General features: G+C 41.2%; 1 protein-coding gene across 3 annotated transcripts; it reads right to left on the minus strand.

The window, feature by feature from the left end:
• Positions 1 to 886: 886 nt before the first annotated feature.
• mcl1b (MCL1 apoptosis regulator, BCL2 family member b) lies at positions 887 to 22,543 on the minus strand. 3 transcript variants are annotated; one of them, XR_014636754.1, is made up of 5 exons: positions 21,972 to 22,543; positions 21,516 to 21,766; positions 21,258 to 21,370; positions 2,343 to 2,437; positions 907 to 2,121 (listed from the first exon to the last, which is right to left on the minus strand). XR_014636754.1 is itself a non-coding variant. In XM_084471823.1 (4 exons), the coding sequence occupies exons 1-4, from the start codon at positions 22,438 to 22,440 to the stop codon at positions 2,434 to 2,436; spliced, it is 837 nt and encodes a 278-aa protein (XP_084327949.1). In that variant the 5' UTR covers positions 22,441 to 22,543; the 3' UTR covers positions 887 to 2,433. The 3 variants fall into 3 exon arrangements, 2 of the variants coding, with proteins under 2 accessions (XP_084327949.1, XP_084327948.1); XM_084471823.1 differs by having other exon boundaries at positions 887 to 2,437; XM_084471822.1 differs by lacking the exons at positions 907 to 2,121; positions 2,343 to 2,437 and adding an exon at positions 19,306 to 19,387.
• Between the last annotated feature and the right edge of the window lie 2,230 nt (positions 22,544 to 24,773).

Consider the following 24,773-nt stretch of genomic DNA (forward strand, 5'->3'; position numbering starts at 1 on the left):
AGGCATGCTGCTGTGAGAGCCCCAGCCCCAACGCGAAACCTTCTCCTGGCCTCCTTTGAGTCCTGGAACATGGTGTTCCACAAAGCGCCTGAAGAGGCAGTTTATTCTTGTGATCCAGCAGCACAACATCAACAACCAACAACATGTTGGCTCTGGAGGACAACCAGCTCCATGATGAGGTGGCAGATAGGAATCCTTTCATCCTGACTCCCAACCCTGACATGTTGAGTGTGGACACGTTTTAAATGCCATAGGAATGCTTTTCTTTTTGGTTTAAGTTGTTTTTTTGTAGGGTCTTTTTAACTTGGTAAAGTGGGCTTAACTCAATATTTAGGGATCCAGAAAATGAGCACCATTTTGTCCTGATTGCTGTTTAGCGTGCAAGACAACTAAAGCCACAGACAGAGATTAAGGCTTGCATAAACACACACACACATAGTTGTGTGAGATCAACACTTATTGACACAACAATGTAGGTCAGTTATTTTAAGTGGTCCACAGACTTATAGACTGAGAGTGTTTTCAGATTGTGATGCAACAGCATATTTTTTTTGGCCCATGCTTCTCCAATACACACTGAGACTGAGATGTGCCAAATGTATTAACAGTGTCTCAGGGGATCAGTTAGGGCCTGAGGTGCCGTGATTGGTTGACGCAACAGGAGAAACGTCTTGATGGTTTGAAAAAACAAACAGTTGTCTTTATTTCAACCAAAATCCATCCAAATCGTGTATGTAATCTGCCAGACGTCAGCTCTCCACCCACAGTCTCTTGCCTCTATTGAAAGGCCTTTGGTGAAGCGATGTAGCATAGGGATTTAAAGCATTGACTATTTATATTGATTTATTTCCCATCATCCAACAAGAAATACTAAACAAAGGGGACAGCCTTATTTGCATGTGTAAAGAAACCCTGGCAGGAACAAAAAACAATGTGTTGAAAATAGGAATTTCAAAGAAGACAACATGCATAATCCAGTTTAGAAAAAACGTAAGTAAAATTTGACTTATGTGAGATACTATTATGAATATGAATTAATCAGGCCATGTTATTGCCTCATCAAATAAACAGGGGCAAATCTCACTTGGTAATTACATTTATTAAGTGCAAACAAACTCCCAATATGTACCGGTATCAGCGTGGTTATTATACAAAATTAAAGTATAAAGTAATATAAGAACACAGTATCAAGTCTCAATTTACTCACACAATTTCTATAGCAGCTGAAGCACCTCCATTACTGAAAGGAAAATAGCTTATAGATCACATAGCTTACTCATATTATAGATCGTGAGGTGGTTTATATTTAGCAAGATATCATACGGAATCAATATTTTTATCAACGTGGTTCATTTGCATGGCTCTCTGTATGAAGCATAGATATGCAAATACACTGGAATTCAGACCCAAGGTGTGGACCAAACATGACAAAGCAGAATTAGTGGCTGATTGGTTAGAATTGAATACTGGATCTTGGTAGAATGCTAAAAGATGATCAATAGTCAATAGAATAAGATCATGGAGAACAGAAATCAAGAGTCGCATTGGCTACAGGCAAATAACCATTTTGCCAATAAGGACCTATGGTCTGAATCTGAAGGAGACACTGGATGATTCTTCAGATGAAATAGCTAAATAACATCAACAAAAAACAACAAAAAAAACAGGAATGACTTGGCTGGAGGCAGATGTGAGGTCAACGTGTTGTAAGGGGTAGGGTTAAAAATAAAATGTGAAAGTGCTCTTCTTTTCCTTTCAAGACCCACCCATCTACACTTCCATTGTTTTCTACAAGGACACTGACGTCATGAAGCTGTCCCGTAGACCTAGCGGCCCTATTGGTGGGTTGGGTGGGGAACCCTTCTAGAATCTCTGAGGAGCGGTTGTAGAAGGCCGGCCTTGAATGGTTGAACCTGATCTTCGAAATCATTTCATTTGTATTCCCCCTAAACCATTTGTATGTTCAGGCGTTTGCCAATTTTCTCTCTCTTGCTCAACACAGAAACATTTGGAAAAAAATACTTATGAGTCAATCACTGGATGCATGGTTCTGCCTGAAGCCACAGGACCAATCCATGGCCTGCTTTAATATGCTGCGGGACGACAATGTAGGACGGCAGTCTAGTCCAATCAGAAGACAGAAGAGAAAAGCAGGAGCAAATTAAGTCATGTTTGATCAGTTCATTGGGCGTTGATTTATGTAAAATTAACATAAATATCAGACTTGTATCCAAAGTCAGAGGATTTTTTTTGGAGGTTTCAGCATTAAAGCAACCCTGAAGCTGCATTAAGGGCTAGACAGATGGTGTTCTTCAAGACCCCAGGTGAGGGCTGGCCTTTACCTGGGCCGGCCTCGTCTCTGTGACAGAGCACGGTCAGTTATATCCTGCCCGCGATGGCCAGGAGGCATGTAGCTTTCTTAGAAGAGTCATTTCACCTGCAATACCAACAGAAACACTCATTAGTTGTACTGTAAACCATGCACAGCATGTACTGTATATGTAATTGCAGTGCAGAAAATATAATTTTTAGAATGTTAGAATGTTAATAGAATGTTTCTGGCCATACAGTACACACCGACAGCATGTCAATCATAATGGTTTCATTGGCATGAAAAACAAAATTGCATTTGACGACATTGGAGAACCCCTGCACTCTTTCCCTTAGGTGTCATGGTATGATTGAGTGGTTTCCTGTGTGAACCTATGCACATACACATATTAAGTCAGTTTCTAATTTGATAACAAAAAACAGTATGTATTGTTATGATTGGTGTGTGACATTTTAGAACAGCCAACCCGTAGGGGGGAATTTACAATGGCAGTGCCAGGAAACCTGTTCCTGCCTGACTCAAGTTAAACAATGGCAGGCTGCTTACATATTTAGATGAGTCAAATTGCTTTTAAGGCTGCAGGGAGGAAGAAGAAGAAGGCTTCTTGCAAACTTTTGAAAAGTAGTTGAATAAAATGCACGGCCTTTGGGCAAGAAGCCGACTTCCTGTTAACTAGAAAAACAAAGACTTAGCATCTTATTGGCTATAATTATAGAAGGTATGCTTTCTGGTATGTGGCATTTAAATTACAAAGGTGCTCCTCATCTATAGATGTGGTTACTCAAAAATGTAAATTGTGGCCGAGCTTGAAATATTCCAGATGGGTAGCAGGACGCACCCCGGCACCCATGCTATGTTGAAAACGTCTGATGCATTGCAATGCACACATAGGATGGTAAGAGTTGTCCACAGCTTCATTCATTTTAAATTGTTAGTTTCTATAACTATACATGTAGCAAAAGAAAAAAAACAGATTAGTTTCAGATTTGCCATTATTCTTGTTTAAACATTGGCCAATATTCACACTATTAGATACTTATTTTCTATGTGTTTTCTTCATAACATCAAGGACATCATGTGGCAACAGGGGAGATATGCGTGAAACACTGTACAATGTGTTAACAAGACTAATCTGAAACTAGAAAATGCATTTCCTGCAGAAAATGAGGTGAGTGCTGTAGTGCAAAGTGAGGTTAAAAATATGTTTTAGGAAAGGCAGCTGTAAAGAAATTTGGAATGGCTTAAATCAAGTGAAAAGACTTGAACAGAGTTCAAAAGTCTAAATGGAGTGAACAATGTAAACATGCACACAATTTAAAAAATGTAAAATGTTAGAGCCTCATGTAGAACGTCCTCACACTCTAGCCTCAGTGTAAGTCAATGAGACCAACTGAAAATATATAAAGCAGGTATGAAATTAAACAGTTAAACTGTGATTCTGAAAAAAATATAAATGATATCGAAATTCTGTTTTGAGATACTTGAAGATACAAGTGTGTTTGTTTTTGTTTGATAGAAGGTTAATGGTAAAAAAATGTACCAAGTTATGAAGTCTGAAGTAGTTGAAGTGTCAGAGAATGACACTTCTATTGTAAAAAATAAGATTTTAAAAGTAGAATATCTTTAAAAGTTTAAAATATTTGACAATTTTGAATGGAAGCGCGCGATTCCAAGCTAATCTGAACATTTTAAAATTGGAACAGAGTCTCTTGGTGAAAGATTGTGGAGTTTGTAGAGAAAAAGAAAAAGAATAAAAACTAAGGAGAAAAATAGTTGGGGGGGGGGGGGGGGGGAAATGTGCTTGGATTGTTTCCGCATTGTCTGATGCTATTGTCATACATTCCCTAAATGTGCAGAATGATAAGAAGTGCTACAACAAGTTATCAACTTCACCGTCTCCTGCTTAAGTCCTTCTAAACCACAACTCATACTCAACCACATACTCATACATAGGTGCCTGTATGAGTATCTAGCATGTTTGTAGACGCCCACATCAGTAATCTATGTACAACGCTAGTCATCCCTGCACAACACACTGTTCGATAACCTTGACGGAACCTCCTCATGAATGTACCTATGTACGACTACCTTGATTCAAGGTCCCTTGCCGGCCACAACCAGAAAATACACCTAAAACGTTGTGTTGTTGTTGTGTGAATGCGTAAAAAATATTAGGCGTTCACACAATCAAACTCTACGTGCTCGGTCAGACTAAGATCTTGTTTGCTCGAATGGCCTACTATAGGCTTGAGTTATAAATGTAGTTCCTGGATCACTCGGCAATTTACGTTTTTATCGAAAGAACATCATCTAACAGAGGTATTAATGTGTCATGATTATCTTGCTTAGCAAAATGTATTTATGAAAAAAAGCTTCAGAATGGATTTATTTAGGCAAGCAGAGCAAACAGAGCCTTCCGTTGTGCCCACACAAAGACGTTGTCCTAATCAGTCCAAAGTCCAACAGCTCCGATGACTACACAACGCAAAGACATTGATTCAAACAATATGCAAACTGAGTGGTTTCATGGATAGCAGCGTCTATATGAATAACCATGGCAAAAATAGAAAACGTTGCATCAAATAACAAAGTAACATCATATACATAAGCTGACTGAAGATAACCTGTGTCATCCATTTCTTTTGACAGACAGCCCCTCGACATACTGACGTGTTGCTGTTTCCTCGGCCAGTCGATAGGGGGTGCCAGACCAGCAAACCGTTATATGGGTTGTTTTGGGTCATAGCAGAGCCCGTCTACGGAGAGCCTTGGCACTCTCTATTGAACCCCATTGTATCGAACTTGGTTGCAGTTCCATTAGAATTCCACTGGGGGTGATCGAATGAGTGCAGATGGAATGGGGGTCTATGGGCCTAGATGGCTAAATGTATCTCTTTTACCTGCTTGTCATTGAAATATCGCAGATTGTATTGTAGATTCTGCAAGTTCAATATAGATTATAGTTCAAAAGTCGAATGAATGAGTACTTATGTCCTTTCGATTTCTTACAGTTTGGGCCGTTGTTGGCCGTACACGCTAGCATTCTGCTAATGAATGCTGATTGGTCAGAGACGGACTTGCGACTGATTACGACCAGAGACCCCTCTTGATGGCATCTGAAGCTGAAGCACAATCAGAAACATTATCTTAAGGAGGACTTTCCGTCGAAGTTAATTGTTATAAATTATATGTATATATATATAATATATATATTATATATGTGGAAGTGCCAAAGTGACTCAGAACTTGACTCAGAACAGAAGCAGGACCTCTGGCAGTGACGTCATCATCTTTTTGAACAGATTTTTAGAACAGTTAAGTGAACTTAAAAAATACAATATTCAGCTGAGTGTATTCTTTTAGTTCCCCCCCCCCTTTGAATGTGACTCTCAAATTACTTGACAAAAAATGACACCCTGAGAAAAGTGGAATTTGAGGGTGAAACCCCGTTGACTCCCATTCATTCTACACTCACTGGTGAGCGCCCTGGCATGGACAGAGATGTCAGAAACCGGAAGTCACCAGAGAGTGCCAGTCTCCATATTAGACATTCTCTGGTCATAGTGACATTGGACCTATTAGCGCAACAGTGACCGCCCTCTTTTTTAACAGCTCTGGTTCCGGAAGTAAATTTCCCATTCATTTTCACCATTGACTTTTCATAAAAAATCTTTATATAAAGAGTATTAAGCTTGGAACCTAGCCGATCGTTCGTCAAGTTAGTCGTGACCATAAAACATTTGAGGTTCATGTCATTGTTACCATTCTTATTGTTTCGTACATTATCTCCTACTAAACAAATGTAGGCCTTTCCTTAAGTAACCCTTCAAACGAAAAACACACTGCAGCTGTCCTGTCAGGGGCATCTATAACGACTTCACTTGGTAGGCATATTAGGCTTTCGATCGTAAATGATATTACGACTAATAATATGAAGTAAATTAAATTAAATTAAATTAGTGTCACATGATAAATACATGACATCTTCCAAATGCAAGACACAGTTGGAGATTGGAGATTCAACTAATATCCAAGTGAGCAGTGTATTCTCAAATTTGGAAAATGGCACGCAAATAAAGAATTAGAGAGAAAAGAAAATGTGATGACATTGTTTCACTCAAGACCCCAATGCGATCTTTCCCCGAAGTGTCATGCCGTGGTTGAGTCATTTCCTGTGTGAACCCTATGTACAGCCACCCATTAAGTCAGTTTCCAATTTGATAACAATAACATTACGTATCGTTACCAGGCACGTGGCGTTTCCCCCTCACCCACAGGGTGGCATTTCCATGTCAGCTGCTGGCAAAGCCACGTTTTCAGCACCTGATTCAAATCAAACAATAGCAGGTTGCTAAGTATCTAAGTAATGGGCTGCCGTGGTCCAAGGCGGACCTAGGCGGGCCTGGGCTGTTATCCTTGCTGTTATCCACTCCTGCACGCTTTAACCCATATTTGATTGTAACCACCGCCCATACAGAAATACATTGTAAAACACGACAAGCCTATCTTGGAAACACTTTGCCAATATGCAGAACAATGTCCCTAGTACGTATTTCCACTCGTTTTGAACACCATCACGGAATTATCAACCAGAATATCAACCGGTTAACTATTAACTAATTATTATTCTACTTTTTTACGACTCACTCCACATCCGGTGACAAGCACTAAAGCTGTGACCATGTTTAGTGCTAAGATAATGACCAATAAAAGAGGATGTATAACTATAGAGCTCTATAAAGTGGATATATGACTGCAACTAGGGCTGGGGATCCGTGTGGACTTTACACTCTTTTATGGTGTTTACTCATGCACAAAATGCGTACATGCACACCCTGCGTGTTCCCACTCTAAATATGGTCTCCAAACGTTCACTAGTCCATTTAGGGGTTGTCTCGGCAAGCACTGGACTACAAATACACCTCAAAGGGTACTGTGTAAGGCTACTAAAATAGAGGCTGCATGATGTGATCATGCAGCCAACTAGCCAACTGCCTTCTCTTATACCAGTAGCTAGAATCATATAATTCCCAGTGCAGTTATTTTATTTCTCAAATGCATAACATTTAATAACAGAATACAGTATATATATTATACTGTACATACATATTTATACTGTACATATATTCTAGTTATCTAGAACTATTTTGTTCTTTGTGACTAATTTTACTTACGCTATTTTTATTTTTTTTATCTCAGTCAACATCTATAGTGCAGTGTGCAGTAGTAGTGCAAACATATTGTGTGTGTGTCATGGGGGGGGGGCTTGGATCTTAGAGTTCAAGAGTCTTGTGGTGCTTGGAAAGAAGCTGTGGTTTGTGTCCTACCACAGACATACAGTATGTGTACCTTATCTCTCAATACAGTAAGGCCTGGCCACTGCACTGTACTAAACTGGATTGTATAATACTGTAGCTAACTGCATCATGCTGTGTAGGTCTACATTACTGCAGTGCATTCAGAATTATAGTCATCGAACTGCCAAGCCAGTAAGGCCAAGGTACCGTACTGTACCAAACTACAATGCACAATACGATGCTGTGGGCTACCTGAATTGTACTGCAAGGTCCGGTACTGCATATGGTACTGTGCAGTACTGCAGTGCACATTGCACTGTACCGTATCTAACTGCCAATCAGCACTGCACAGTAAGGTTTGGATTACAAAAGTATGGTATTTGACCTTTGCCTTGAAGGCGTCATTTAAACAAACACAAACCTGTTGATACACCCACACTATTTCTTTAGGTCTGGGTTGTTTCACTTTGGCTTGTTCTGGGAATAACTGGCTGCCTACGCCTTTAATGACATGTTCTGACGGAGCCGAGCCCTGGAGGTCATAACAATCATAATAATCCAAATGCTGTGGGGCATGATTCCATTGCACATGCAGGGTTGTTCTTTTTTCTATTTTCGTTTATGCAAAACACAGTTATTCTTCTTGTCATGTTCTCATGAACTGTGTAAAAGAATATAAATTGCAATCGGAAGGCATGGTTAACCCTGTAATTCATGACCCTTGCTCAGCCCAGGCCACTGGCCCTAGACCCTCATTGGCTGAAGGCCTCTAAATGCTTGGAGCGACAGCAACAAGTCAGCAACACAACCTGCCATCTGCTACACCCACGCACCCAACGCAACGGCAACGCGACACGACTGCAGAGCTGCCTGGCACTCATGTCTCTCAATTCAGAGGTGCAACTGTAACGCGATGTCCACATAGATGCTGCGTATTACTGGTTGTGGAATCACACTCTGGTGCATGTTTGCTTGCACCATTTCCCATCACAATGTTTTGAGCACGGCCCTGGTGCTTGCAATTTGAGTCTAATGCTGCAGGGTGCAGGTGGTGGGGGATTGTTGACTTTTAGCGGCGTTTAGGTACTTTCCTGTTGAATTGAGAGTTCACCAGCTGAGCTAGCAAACGTTAACTGAACCGTAGCCCAGCACGCCCCAGGTTCCCCTGAGACTGCAGAGAAAACCCCCTGCTTCGTGTGTCAGTTTTGCATTTCATTTGATTAAATATAATCAGTGTTATGTGTATTGTGGATGATGGATGCATATGTCTTCATATCGTAATATACTTCAAGATATACTTTCCTATTTGTCCTAATTTGCATTTAGCCCTTTTCATTTGATTATATTTGCATATATAGCCTGGTTTATTAGTTCATGATCATTTTGATCATACTTTTTGATCATCCTATGTTATTATATCTATCATTATATTTGACACATGCTTTTGTGTCTGAATCCACCTGTCTGTCATGTATCGGTTTTTGAACCATGTGAACCAAAGTGAGGAACAACCGGTCTGCCTGGGAGTCTTGTATGTACAGGCCGGTTTACTTCCTGAAACACAATCAGATATGCAGCACTCCCACGGCAATGAAACGGCCGAGAGCTGTCCAACCAAACAAAGACACAAAAACATGCATGGGCACACACACACGCACATACACACGCACGCACGCACACACACCAGTATGGAGACAACAAAACATGCACATACACAAAGACAAAAAGACACATTCATACAGTGATGCATAGTGTTTGCACATAATACATCATATTCAGGTCTATACACGCAGGGTGCATTGAAAATCAATGTCATGAAATACACAACTAGGGGTGGTAAAAGGTGACCCCACGCTGGGAGTCCCACACTGGTAGTCCCATGATGGGAGTGAGTGATAAGTCCCCCAGCCGGGATAACAACACATGCTGGTTGAAATGTGTTTCGCCTCAGCCCTGCAGATTCCACCCTGTCAGCTGATGTTTTCCCTACATGCTGCAGTTTTCCTGAGAACCGCAGATGGTGTGGGAATCCTATAAGTTAGCCAGGGACCTCTGAGCAACAAGCCAGTGAGCTCGTCTTTGCGTTGTGAAGTACTGGCGCTGTTACTAATCTATGTTGACAAATGCAAACAGTGAAAACAACCCACAGGGCGACTATTGTGTAACCGGAAAACAAGAAAATAATAAATGCATGCAACAACTGTAAATACCAAGCAAGTGGGTATTCAAATGAAGAGAAAAGGGGAGCTGCTGAATAGATTGCGTCAGATAATGAAAAACACTGTGACTCATTTTGCTATGGAACTTGTTCTATCAACTTATCAGCACCTTAGCTTCGATGCTAGATAACCGAATGTGCCCCGAGTATTGTTCAAGTTAGCTGCCAGGAAGGCAGTCTGCTTGTGAAACTCATTCCTTTCATTCCAGGCATTCATCAAGACCACTTGTAAACAGAAGCCCCCTCACTCCGGCACTCCGAGAACAACCTTTTTGCAGGGGTCATTTTTAGTTTCCACCTAACTGTGTAGGTTTATTTTAAAACCAACAACAAAACTAGAAAACACTGGGAATTAAAGGCTGTTTTAACAGCTGTAAAGTCTAGTTTGAAAGAAGATTGTGATAAGAGAGGTGACAGGAGAGGGAATAGGAGAGGGGATAGGGAGGGGGGAGAAAAGGAGAAGAGAGAGGGGAGAAAAGGAGAAGAGAGAGGGAACACTGTTTACTGACGTGTGTTTTCACATGTATACGACCTGAGCAAAGACAAGCCTACGCTTGTGAAGTGTCTGCTTAATGCGGTGCTGCGTAAATTTGCTTTGGGTGTAGGCAAATGCTGGCAGCTGATTGGCTTGGCCGGGGAAAAACACAGACAGAGCACACAGCCGGGAGAAGCAGTGGGATTTGCATTTTCCACAGAAGGTGAACCAAAGGAAAATAAACAAATACAAATACAAAGACAGTAAAATACCTTAATTCTACCTAGGAGGGGGGAATTTGCAGACATCTGTCTGTACTAACCCTACATTCACATAGAGTATATACAGCACACGGAGAAGCACCACATACCATGGCTGTACTTTTCCGGGGGAGTACATTTGTAAAAAGCAAAGAGCTTTTTTCCGACTGTGAGGGGAAACAAAGTCGGGATAGCTAAATATGTGTTGTGTGCGTTGTGTGTGTCGTGTTTTTTGTGCATGTTGTATTTTCAGAGACGTGTTTGATTTGTGTGTCTGTGTGTTGTGTTTTTTGTTGTGCGTGTTCCTATTGACATAGTCAACGCCACCACCACCATCATCACCACCACCACCAACAGAGCGGTCGGTCTGTGGCGTGTTGAGGCATGGGGAAGAAGCAGATGATGATGATGTCAGTGAGACGGCGAAAGTTGGAAAACATGACGGGATCCATAAAGGAGAAGTCATAGTCACACAGCTACATCATGCGTGCGCCAGACAGGCATGAGAAGACGAGCTGTGATGAAGACGAACGCCGCAGCAGAAGTAAAACTAGGAGATGGTGAAGCACATAATGGTAGAGGGCAGAGAGATTGGAGCATGGTGATTCAGTGTGGGGAAAGAGAGGAAGGGAGGAATCAGATGAGGTGTCATTGGAGTGAGAGAGCAGGTTGCCAGGGAGATTTACATTTGATATGAAAATACAATCCTAATACAATGAACGAGTTCACCAGAACTAAAACATGAAGCATCGAAATGAAAGGCATTGACCATCAAAATAAAAGCCAATGCTGATGTGTTGAGAATATGTGGAGCTGTAGCGTCAAGAAAATCTAATCCAATGAAGTCATCATCATCATCCATTGACTGTTGACCTAACAGCATGATCACAACCCATGATACCTCTCAACTGAAACCAAAGTGCAACTTCAATATTCTGCATCATCACCCCCAGGCCTTACTCATCATCCACACAGGCTGACTCAGTTCAACCGCCTCTAGCCACATCCAACTCAACACCAGATTAAACTGGTGTAGTTGACACCAGTTTAATCTGGTATGCACATTTGTGTCATCTTGGACTCAAGTCCAAGTCTCTTAGACTTAAGGAACCTGTGGGCTGAAAAAGGGGGAAATGGGTTTAGCCAGTGCTAGACAGTTTTCTTACCCCATCATCGTACTTCAACTACCGCAATATGGAACGGGGGAAAAACATCAGTTCTGCTGTGTAACACTCATGCAAGAGGACTAGCTTCATTTGCTCTAGAGCAAAACCAACATCGAAATATTGGAAGATTTAGGAAATGACCATTTCACTTCCTTTGTATGTACTGACACATTACTTACAGGCCTGTACTGAACAAATAAGACAAGCCCAATACATTTGAATCCCTCTGTCATTTCCAAAAGTTTAACAACTCACACATTAATTGCATAGATAGTAGTAAGCAGACTAACTAATCCACTGGTGGACACAACCAGGTTTGAGTCTGGAGAGGAAGCCCTCAAGCCATCCTCACCTGTGGACATGGGCAAGTACTGGATTGATCACAGGTACAAGCGCCCTCAAATAATTGAATCCATAGAGTAGCTCAGCTCTCCCTCTGTGGTGAACTCGTGCTCCATCCACTTATCCAACATTTTTCCACAACATTTGATGCGATCCAAGGCCTGTTTTTGTGAGCAGTGAGGCCGTTCAAGGCCCGGTGAAGGACCCTCCACATTCCTTCTGGCTGAGCTCTTGTTTTGACACAGAGGAGGGAGGCATGGCTGGACACCACTGAACCCAGACGTCATGATGGATCACTGCACTAATGTAACCGGGCTCATTTGAACTCCATGGGCCCCTAGGCGTATTAGCCATTCTACCTCGGCTAGCTGAAACCGTGCCTGAAGTAACCTGATGTTTACCAACACAACTCCAGGTTCAACAAACAACTCCATTTCCATTGTTATTGAGAACTGTGGATGATAGCACCACAGGAAAAGCAGGATTATATTCTCCCTCCTTCTTTTCAGAATTCGAGGGTATCAATAATGTGGCTCTGTATTTGGTATCCCATCACCGCAAGGTGCATTAACACAAGCCTACTCCCAGAGTTCCCAGCATATCAATATGAAGGAAGTAAGGGCGACAGAACACAACAAAAACAAGGTGCTCTGTAGTTCCAACTGATGTGAGGGAGAATAGCTCGCCTTGAACGCCTTGAACATTCCAGAGCACATCAGCTCAGGGGAGGACACGGAGGGGGGGTCGGCGGGGTTGGGTGGGGGGGTTTCTCTAGTTGACCTTGAATCGCTTTGCTCCATGCCAGTTTGATTGTAGCGGAAACAACCTCCATAATTAAACAGTGCGTGTTTGACGATGTCGTCCCGTGTGAACGTTCCCCAAGGGAACACACAGCGGTGTCCGTCTCACGCCTATCAGATGTCCTAGATGCAACTTGAACCCTGGCTCAGTAGCGTTTGCTCCAGTTTCCCCGTGTGACGGGGTAGAATATTCAACAGGTCTGGTAAGAGGATATTTCCGAGAATAAAATAGGACACGACGGGACAAAGCTGGATCGTGAACAACAGGTTAATGGCGTCATCAGACGTATGAGCTAAAGTCAACCCTCCAGTGGGATCCATTCAGGATTGTTCTGGGATTGTAAAGGGAGCTGGTCTTGTTTTGGTATGCAGACCATAGACTGTAAGGTGATGATGTCGTCTAAAGGCTTGTCTGTCTGTCTCATCAGTCACTTTAGGGTCATTGAACACTAAAAAAGTTGTTCTTACACCTCTGAGGATTTTTCTCATCTTGGCTTGAAATGGCTTTTGATGTAAACTAATTGAATCCATTACCTTATTAGACATCACAGTATTAAAGCAAACACTAGAAGCTCATTGGGACCTGACACAATATAAGAGCTAACACCAGCTCTGACTACTGTAGTTTCTGCTCACACATGTGGTCAAAACACTACCATGAATGTCAAACTGTCCTAGATAAAACAGACCCTATAGGCGTGACTTCCTCACCATGCCCTCCGTACCAATATATATCCTATAGAATTTGCTTTGTGCCACAGATGCTCTCTGAACCACCTCCAGTGTGCATGTCATTTTACCTTGTATCCCTGAGTAAACCACGGGTTGAACGTCTACCTCTCTTTGAGTCATACCTAGCCCCAGCGGCAGCGGAAGCAATCTCAAAGTGGTGGTGCAGCTAATCAAACTAATCAGGTGATTTCTCCCTAGGGCTTTATTTATTATGGTGCGTCTAAATGCTAACATTTTGAAACCAAAACAGATCAGCAGATTTCTTTGCGCACAACATTTAGTGATGTAACCGTAACATTGGTCTGACTGACTGTAAGCTATTTGGAATGGACGAAACCTGCTAACTGAACTAGACTGTTCACAACATAAGTCCTCATGCACACGGTGATATGAAACATTTGTTTTTATTTAAGTGATTAACAATGGTTCCGGCGCCACTGCCTAGCCCTGGTATCACGATACCAGAGGCTTTGTTGCCCTTGGTGCATACAAATCAGTTCTGGAATCACAAGTCAACAGAGTGAACAAGACACAGTCTCGTTCACTCTGTTGACTATCAGCCTACCAACTAGTCTAGCTGAGTAGCCTATAGTAAAAACTGAAGTTGAATTGGATTTCCCCAAGTACTGCATCGATCCACCAATTTATATAATACTGCTTTGTGTTTACTGCAGCGTATGTTATCGAAGACAATATTTTTGCCATTCCTTCTCCTTGTCCTATTGTTTCAGCAAATATTGAAATAAATAAACTTTTAATGCAATTAAACTAACATTTGTATACGCTCATGCCTGTCTATTCATCAAAATATAATTAAAGCATTAAGGATGAAATGCATGGAAATACGCATTCATTCATGCAAAACTTGCAAAATAGTGATACTTGCATCAGTATCAATATTGTGCTATTGTGAAAGTGCATCAGAATAAAACCATTTTTGGAGAAAGATTCCTTGGATGGACGGTCAGTCCATCAACTTTCAGTTGAAGGCCACTCAAACCAATCCTGTATCTTAGTAACTTCTCCCATTTTAGGAATAATTACAAATCGGTGCTCAGACGAAATAATAATTCTTCAGACACATTGGTATTGTCCAAAACAGGGGGGAAAAAGCGCATTACACAGAGACACAGACTGTTGACTGTGTGATGAGTGGGTTTGACTAACCACAGTCTCTTTCATTCTTTTGACTCATGTTTCCAGAACAGATTCGTATGCACAAAGGGCGACAAAGCCTCTGGTATCGTGATATCAGGGCTAGCACTCATTTTTGAGAAATGCAATTGGAATTTCCTATTATTGTTTATTCATCTTATCTTAAGTTATACATAATTACACCGGTGTGCAATGATTCACCGTGCAGTTGTTGTGATTCAGTCATCTAATCTACATCTGCCCACCAAGCGTCCCCACCCCTCAACATGATGGATAAGGGTTTGTTCATGTTCTAGTAACTTTCCGGATTCTTCAGCTGCTGTTGGCCACTTTTGGTCTTTGTGCAGTACCCGTTGTGGTCCTTGTTTCGTTACATTGACAAAGGTGGAGATGTATGTGGAGTAATACACACAAGAAAGGACGATGACGGTGATGGCTTTCATCACCGTATTTTCTACTTTGGATTATTGATATCTTCCACTCGATGTTCGATGAAATGTTAAATAAAATCCCGGAGGCAGACTGCTAAGTTGAGAAAAAGTCTCTCCACTTTGTTTAAAGAGTCATTTCAGGGCTACCCGGTATTTTGTGTATTCAGCGTGTATAAAGCCTACAAACAAAATACTTTTTCATAGGAAATGGATGGCCTAGATCAAGGAGGAAAGCCACTTTGAGTGTTAGAACTGTAAAGCTCAGTCCTTTTTGAAGTGATCCTTCATATCACTAAATCTGATTGTTTCAAGGGCAGTAAATCCTTCTAGTATTGCTTAAATGGTCCGCTTGAATTTTGGCACAACAGCATAACATAATGTCCACTGAATGTCCACTGTACACTCCACAAAAGCTGAAGTTTACAAGTTTAGTATATTTTTTCTTATTCAGACATGACACACACAAGAGCATTTGCAATGTTTTCTTCCATAACATTTGGACCGGATAAAGCCAGACCAAGGCTGTGAGATGTAAGGGGTCATAGATCGACCACAGTTCAGAATGGAAACAACTCTTTCCCACATACTTTTTGACATTCTCATGGAACACTGATTAGGTCACGTTAACAACATCAAGTTGAACCATCAACATTCTCTGTTGACTGTAGACTACACAGGATGGTGTCTTTGGAATTCTGTCATGTGATTGGTAGTTTTAATTACATTAACAGTCCACACAGAGACAAGATACAATCACAGACAAAATGTCCATCAAAGTGATTGCACATACTCACTCTAGCAAAAACTCAAGATGTTTAGAAATTGATATTTTAGTCAGGGGATATCTCAGCCAGGTGACCAGAGAGCCTGAAAAAGTTTGGGAGGTTGACCCTTTAACAACCTGTATCTACTTGAAAAAAGAAAGAGACTGAAAGAGACTTTTTCAGTTGAACTCTGCACTTATCCTGTATTGAACAAGCCACCAGTGAAAAGACCAAACAACTCCCATGTATGACCAATGTATTCCTAAAATATGAGTGGTCACATGAATTATGTGTTGACCACATGATAAGCTTCTCCACATGACCACATTCACATCTGACTATGAGCATCCCAGACATCAACAAAACCTGTTACTATGGGAATATAAGAATTGCAGTTTAGTGAAAGCTGAACACAATAGGGGAGGTCCGAGGGTTGAGAGGTCAACATACAGACCATTTAACCTACTTTGCACACCTGACAGCCGATTCCAGAAGCAACATCACACCTTTAGTGGATTTGGGTCAAACAAGCCCAGGCCTGTCCAATCCTTTGACCTCTCCACACCATGAGTCAATGGAAACAGACACCTCCAGCCGCTATGAGTACGTGGCTACCCATAACATGGTCCAAAGGAGATTAAGCTTGTGTCATAGGATCATACAGGTTCATCTTGTAGAGGGAAATGGGTGAACTGTATTTCAACAATTGTTTTGCCACCGTAGCTTCTGAAGAACCTGAAACATATGGGCCATTGGAAGAGGTTATGAATAACCTAGTCCTGTTTGGACTTAAGTTAACATGGCCATTTCCAAACTGCTGAGAGGGTAAACAGCTATGGCCGAGAGTGACCCACTGATATTCCTATTTATACAGCTCTTTAGTTTATCTTCCCTCTAAATCAAGTAGTGTGTATATTTAGTTTAAAACTACTTCTCAATTGCATCTCTGTGATCATTGATCATGATTATTGTTTAACATGATTGTAACATGATTATTGTTACTCATTTTAATCTCAGCTTTTGTATTGAGATTCAGCTTTAAAAGCACCTAAACACGTGTACCTATACACGTGTTTGTTTGACTCACTGATAGATATAGATTAGTAGAAGACTAAAGGGGGTCCTGCGCATGATAAGGAGATCAGTGTTACCAATACATAAGGATAGGTCAAAATGATCAATGTAACCAAGACATGAAGTAAGGCTAAGATTGATCAATGTTACCAATACATAAGATAAGGCCAAGATGATCAATGTAATCAAAACATGAAAAATTATGCTTTTTGTATTTTTGGGAAAAATCCTTGATCAATCCTGCTTTAAGAACCGCAAGAAAATAAAAGGTAAAAAGTAATCAGAATAAGAGAAATGTATGTCTATGCACATAGACTATGAATTCCCTTCACAGTGCCCACTATTACACAGTAGTTGGTTTGATTGCTAAAGAGAGGATGACAAAGATCTACAAAAAAAAAAAAAAAAGAGTAATTTAGCTTACATAAATTGATTCCACAAGTATGCCTAACCATTTCCTGTTTGTTCCATTTTGGAACACTGCTCTCATAACAAATGTTGGAATGCTGCTGCCGGGAATGTCTACAGCCCTTTCAGGAAGGAAGTCCATATAAGGACACTTAAATGGTCGGACCATTTTAGGAACCAGTCTCTCTCGCTTGCATTTACCAAGAATAAGGAACCGGAAAGTTTAAACCAAACAAGGAAGACAGTTTAAGTTAAGTTAAAGTTAGTTAAAACTAACAACAAAATAGGATACATGCACACATGTAATCAAAGAAAAAAAATGTTTATGCAGTTTAGCTCACTTACAGAGAGCTTGTTTGTGACGTTTCTATATTTACCTCACTTACCATATGGCAGTGTTGATGTGAGCGTATGTATTACACTCGAGTCATCTGTCCCAGAATACGACTTTTGTAAAGAGGGATAATGACACAACTAAATAGACAGCCCTGTCACACCGCCCAGTGGATTAAGGGTGATCTCTGACCTATTCCTACACCTCAAAGATCAGAGTACAGTCTCAGGCTGCTATATGAGCTCCAACTTGTTTTATGTCATGCTTTTCTTAACCTGGGGAGGTTTACTGAGCATATATGCTCTTTGTTAACCTCGCCCTGACTGAAACACGTTGCACTTGGCCGTTCACATGCCTTGTCGAGTGGGCGGTTTCTGGCTGACACACCTAGTAAAATACTCAATGACTTTTGACCCTTCTAATTAAAACTTCAGTTTCTGCTGAATACACATTCCAAGTATTGAAGGAATATACGAGTAATACAGCCAGAGTGACATCTGTGGTAAGATATCAGGTCAGCTGACTTCCCTGAAACTTTGTTTTTTTTTAAAGGTTGTTGCTATTAGGAAGTATGCGATTTCCACCAATGAGAATGCTTGGGTGGGTGTGGGTCCAAGGCCAAAAGTTCTAGCTAACTTTGACAGTTTTTTTCCTCCTTTTTTGTACAGTGCAGGAAGTGAGAAAAACTGGTTTCAATAGGGTTTTTGGGGGATGGAAAAGTTCCTTCTTTGCCGTCGGGTTCCGCATTGCTTGAAATACAATAATAGACTTCCTTGTTGAAACTGTGGCAAGGCAACATACCAGAGAGAAACTAAGTACAGACATTTCAAACCCCATTTTAAATGGCTTAGCTATTGATGGACTTTAATACCATTGTATAATCGTGAGGGGAACTAAACAGTTCAAGATTAGTAAAACAATTAACTTTTGTGAAAATTGTATCCTAACAGTATCATCACAAATAAAGATATTTACTTTATATGCTTCTATTGTGTCCATGCTCCATTATATCCAATGCTTTGCTGCCAAATAGTGTCCTATACACTTTCTAATGCACTCTCTAATGCATGGATGTGTCCATTGCCCTACACCAGCTAGATTCCTGCTGTACCTTTCCTTGCAATACCTGAATAAATAATTTTAACTATCGACTCCCCTTCTGGCTTGCCATCTCTATAGCAGCCCTACCATTCCGTGCATGTATATGCATAGCTAATAATAATGTATGCACATGGGTTTAAATAATACATCTGCATAATTAGCAAGTCTCTTACATCAAGGCCACTGAGAATTGCTATGCTTGCCGTGTCCACTCAACATCACTGCACCAACTAGTTTTCTGGAGACCAAACCCACTAGTGTATGCTGCAATCTGCTCTGAGAAATTGCCTGAGCTACCTTTTCCCCATTGTGTAGCCAGTCCATTCTTCACAATGCACATGTGCACTGGTAACCAAGGTGCAGGCCAACATCATTAGCTGTAGAGGATTAGAGGGGACCTAGTGTGGGACGTCTCCATGGTGACGCTATACTCAGTTTCCTCCCAAGACCTCAGCGAGAGCGTGTTTGTCCTGTAACCCAAGACGACAGGAGGAGGATCTGAACAAACAAGGATATGGATACACACACACACACACGTTGATGTGCCAGGCACAGCAAACGCACATGAAGTTAGCGAAAATTAAATACATTGTAGGAGGCAATCAGTTCTCATTTAGAGAGCTATCAATGAGCACAATTGCAGTAGAACAAGCTTGAATTTATTGATCAACATTACAGTCATCTGAAGGGCACTCAGGCATACAGGAAGCCTCATGGGAAGCGAAGGGGCGTTTTAAACCAGCTTGAGAATCAGCTCCACCCCTACCAATCACACACCTAAGTAGAACATACAAGAACTGAGCAGCAATAATGGACACGAGTTGACATGAGCCAAGCACCTATAGGCTGAGGCCATCATCTGACCCTCTAGTGTTTACACTTGCAACTTCACCGGTCCGAGGCTTTTTGGGCGACCGCAACAACTAATCTCCCCGTACACTATCAGTGCCAGACACATGCTGAGAGAGCGCCATATAATGTCTGCACCATCACCACAATATATGTCCATCTGTACCCTTATCAACTCTCTCAAAAACTTCTCCATGTATGACCTTTTTTTTGTGCAAACGCCCCAAAGTTAACCACAGACAAAATAAAAAAGATCTAAATATACAAATAGAAGACACTGTTGATTATATTGTTATGTTGGCTGACAACCTGAATATCCCAGCAAAGGCAGTACTGCTGGATACACCATTTACGCCAGCCAAGTCAAATGAAGACTTGTGCTTTGGTTGCATTTCTTCTGCCAGCAATTACGTTTTGCAACCTAACAGCTGGGCCTTTTCTTAAACTGATATGTACACCCTTAATATAGGAGTAGCTGCTTGCCACTGGCTACTGCCAGCAGCTGCACCCAGTCTTGCATCTATTTTGTTTTGCAAAAAAGAAAGTTAAAACAAATCGTGAAGTGTTATTAAAAACATTTGGGCGGATGTTATGAACTGCTTGTCACCCCCAAGCGCATAGCTAGGGCAGGTTAAGCAAAAGCATCATGCACGCTCTAGTTAAGATGCAAGATGATGTAAGTTGCTGTTTTGCAAAACACCCCAAAAAAATGCATGTGGTTGAAGTGATGCTGATCAAGCTGTGGGTGTTGTCTGACTTCCCGGAAATAGCTGCTCAACTTCTTAGAAATACCACAATTTCAACAGAATCTCACGTAGGGTTATGGTCACTGTAATGCATCACTGTGTCAAAGTCGAAAGTATAAAAGGCCAGACTAGGCAACATTTATCTTTTTATTGACAAACATCTTTGTCAATGGTGCAAGCTATACAAGTGTATGGAATGTTTTAATTCGATTTCTGTATCAGCTGGAAATTACAGCGTTTGCGGAGCCTCAGTTTTTACAAACAAAACTTACAAATGGGCATTAATTCCGGTTTTTCGCCATTCTCCTCCAGTCAACACATACATACATTTTCACTACCTGGTTGTAGCACAGCAGCCAGCCACAGGCGCTTGCTCTGCTGGTTCTCTTTCTAAATGCAGATCTAACCCATAGTATTTCCATAACCAGGAAGGAAGTGGGCCAACATCTCATCAGTGCCTGTTCATTGCCTCTTTTGGGTTAAATTTCTCTTGTTCTCCCTTGAGACTGAGCCCTCTTGACCTCTAGACAACACACAATCACTCATATTCTCACAAACCTTTTCATATTGGCGTATTATGTAATTTTTCAACAATTTGCATAGTTACATATCATAGCAACTTTATTTAGTAAATCACAAAAAAATAAATAAATAGAAAATGAGGATATATACAACTTATTTCGGTGTGTCCATCTATGTCCATGTAGTTGTGTCTTTTGTTGAAAAAAAAAAAAAAGGCAGAACTTCACTTAGTCTTTGAGTCCCGAATTCACCTGATTAATAGCGCTATCGTTGCCCCAATACCAGCAAATCCAGCAAAGGCCATGAGTGTATTTCTCACTGTCGTCTCGGGGTCTGACACTCGAAAAAACTCTACGAAGCCATCCTGAAACAATGACAAACAAAATGCAAGTTAGATTACAATCTGTAGACAGAGCTAGTCCCTGGTCAGCTTAGGGACAACAAAGCCGTTACGCAACAGGAACATTTTCACTGTGAGCACCACCCAAGTCAGATATGTCACAACGTACCCATGAGTTGTTCTTGACCAACCATTCCCGTTGGTCTGAAAGGAGGTATGAGGAAATCTCGTCGGCCACCAGCGACACGCAGCCTTCTTTCCCCCTGGCCTTCAGGTACTGACACAACGCTGCTCCGAAGGCAACCAGGCTGGCAATGCGCCCCCAGTTTGTTGTGCTGTCTGCGAAGAGACTCTTGGCCACAGACGTGACAAAACTCATGTCTTCCCCTCGGCCGTCCAATTCCAATTTCTGGATCATACCTTCAAATAAAAATGACGTTGGTGAGAAACGTGTTTCCAATTCAGCATAGTCCACTGAACTGATCAATCACACGAGTTGTATATATATATAACGTTACACCAATATAAAATTATGTAGACTACATTCCCACTATTAACCTAACATGTTAGTATATCAAATAGCATGCACACATACATGTTGTGAAATGCAGAACACGTCACCTACCCTTGTATGCGTATCGGTGTTTTTCAAGCACACCGTCTACAACTCTTGTCATAGTCATTTGAACCTTGTCTTGCTTCCTTTTAGTTTTGGATACCCCTACATAGTCTCTGAGAAAAGTGCAAATGACTCGCTTGGTGTCGCTATCCAACACTTCGTCCCCCGCCTGGCTGTCCGTGTCCACGTCGGACTGGAGCTCCGGAGTGCATGGCAGCGAACCGTGTCCTTCTTTGTCGTCGTCCTGCGATTTGTTCACCAGCATGGCCCTTCCTAGATCCGTGGGTCTTGGTTTACGTTCGTCTCCGCTTTTGAACGTCGTCAATCGCCCAAGAGACGAGTCCCTCTCTGTCATGGTGGGTGAACCTTCGGAGTGGAAGTTCATGTTTCGGTCTTCTCCTCCATTTTGAGTGCTAAAAAGCAAGGTCCCGAATAGTCCGGCTCTATAGTTTGAAGCTCGTTTCTGTGACAGCATATTTGCTTTGAGGATTTGAATGGCGGGCCTGGCCGATTGTAATTATAAATGTATTTGGTTTCAAACAAAGAAGCTCGCCATCGTAGGCCTGGGCTATAAAGATAGTGGGACGAGTGCGACGAGTGCTCCTTCCTACTACTAAATATGGAGGGCGTGGCCTCGCTAGACCCGTGACGTCCATGTGTGCGTATGTGGTTTGTCCCAGATGCCTTGTACACTGCCCGCACGCGAATCTTTTTTTCGTAGGATGGTAGGGGCACGTACCGCACCAACAGAAGTAAACGAACTCAATCCAACAGTGATAAGTGCGTCCTATTAAAGAGTACATAAGCATATTCAATGCATATTCAATATGCATTGAATAAAACGGCACGATTTTGCCCAGCTGTGTGCAGTGCAGGTCACACAATTACACAGAGGGATCTAGGTATGGAAAGCGGCGAGAAATGTAACGCGACTATTGTACACTGCAGTGGAGTAACATTGACGACAACAATCTAACAATTAGGCTCCAAGTTTTCCCAACCAGCAAATAGGGTATATAGTCCATTAAGGCTCCCTGAGGTGACGAGAGATGTTGGTCCTAAATTGCGTCCCGCTTAACATAAACTATTTAATGAAACTATTAGCCTATTTCCAAATTATTACCAAAGTAAAGGCATGATGGTAATTTTTAGTAGGCTACAGTCAGTCAATTGTAGAAAATACACCACAGTTTACTTCTGTTGCTGGTAGACTAGCCGACAGCCTGCCATGTGCCATAACCAATCGGAGGAGAGCCCTTCCAACCAATCAGAGGCGAAAAAGGCGGTACTTGCCCCTACCATCCTACGAATATCATCATTCTGGCTTGCTGTCATTGGTTGTGTCTGTGTTTCATAACCACTTTGCCAAACTCTCCTCTCTTGAACTGCAGAAAGGGAGCACGAGAAAGAAGCTCTGCAAAACAGTCCTCTTTCAGGGGTTTTAGCTCATACAAAAACGTTCATGTGTTTATATATAGATATCTAATGTATTCATATATTATTTATGTATGCTATGTATATATTTATATAAAGCCTAATCATATATGGTTTCTTCAACTTATTAAAATAGCTGACTTTACTGCCCCTATTTGTTTCTGCTTCTCTATCATATTTAGGCCTATAGTGTGTGATTTGCAAAATACCTATCATAGCCTAGGCCTACATCACATATCATAGGGTGACCAGACGTCCCCGTTCTTGGTTGCCTGTCCCTGGCTAAATACAGAAGAAACTACCTTTCTCCGTTTTGTTTTTGAAGACACAACATTAGGTTTTTCAATCAGATTGCTAGTCAAACTGGGAAAAAAATTAGTTATTTCCCCCTTTTCGGGGATTACGTTCCCAGTTTTGATCTCGGACGTCTATTCACTTTATATAATATATCAGAATATTCTACTACTGTTAAACTCACTATGAATATTAAAACACGCCGAACAATGTGTCCTGTATCATAGCTACATGTATGACCTTTGCAGCAAAAAAAAAAAACCCGCGTGAAAATCAGTTTGGTATTCAGTGAGGTTTGATTAATTAAATGCGCTGACAGTTCATTGCACCTGCCAAACGGATTACACAGAGCGGTCGACCGGTCCAAGATGGCGGCCCCACGGCTCGTCAGCGCCAGTAGGCAGTAGCGGCTACTCTTTATTATGTCTATGGGTCCCACTGGGGATTATGAGAGATTCTGAAGAGGCTGACCGTACGACTCGACAACAAAAATGGCTGCGCCCGTAGAGATTTATTTTCTTGCTATTTGTACCACGTTGGTCATTTTAATGTCGATTTTAAATGCTCTTACACACTTGATTACATTGCTACTTTATTACGGTCTTTTTGAGTAGGTTTTTATTTTACCTCACGAACGTTTATTTATTTTTATTTGTAGTGAAGTGAATTTGAATTTGTAGGGAAGTACCAAAACTAGTTTAGTTTCTACCACACATGACCTATATATATATATATATATATATATATATATATATATATATTGGGAAGTACCAAAGTACCAAAAATAGTTTAGTTTCTACCACACATGACCTCAGGTTTGATACAATGCGTCACATCCTCAATCAAGATAACCAAATCAAACATAATATATAATCGATTGGAAACGTTAAGAATAAAAAAAACATGTGTATTTTATCTTCCAAAACTTCGCACCCAAATTGTATATATATTCAACTAATTACTGAGAACATTTCTTCGAGGTTACAGTGAAGTGCAATTTTTGAATTGTATTTGACGCCACCTAGTGGGAATAGAAGATACAGATAAAGTACAAACAAATCGATCAGTATTAAGACAATG

This window comes from Micromesistius poutassou, assembly GCF_964030765.1.
Source record: "Micromesistius poutassou genome assembly, chromosome: 8".
Classification (NCBI taxonomy): domain Eukaryota; kingdom Metazoa; phylum Chordata; class Actinopteri; order Gadiformes; family Gadidae; genus Micromesistius; species Micromesistius poutassou.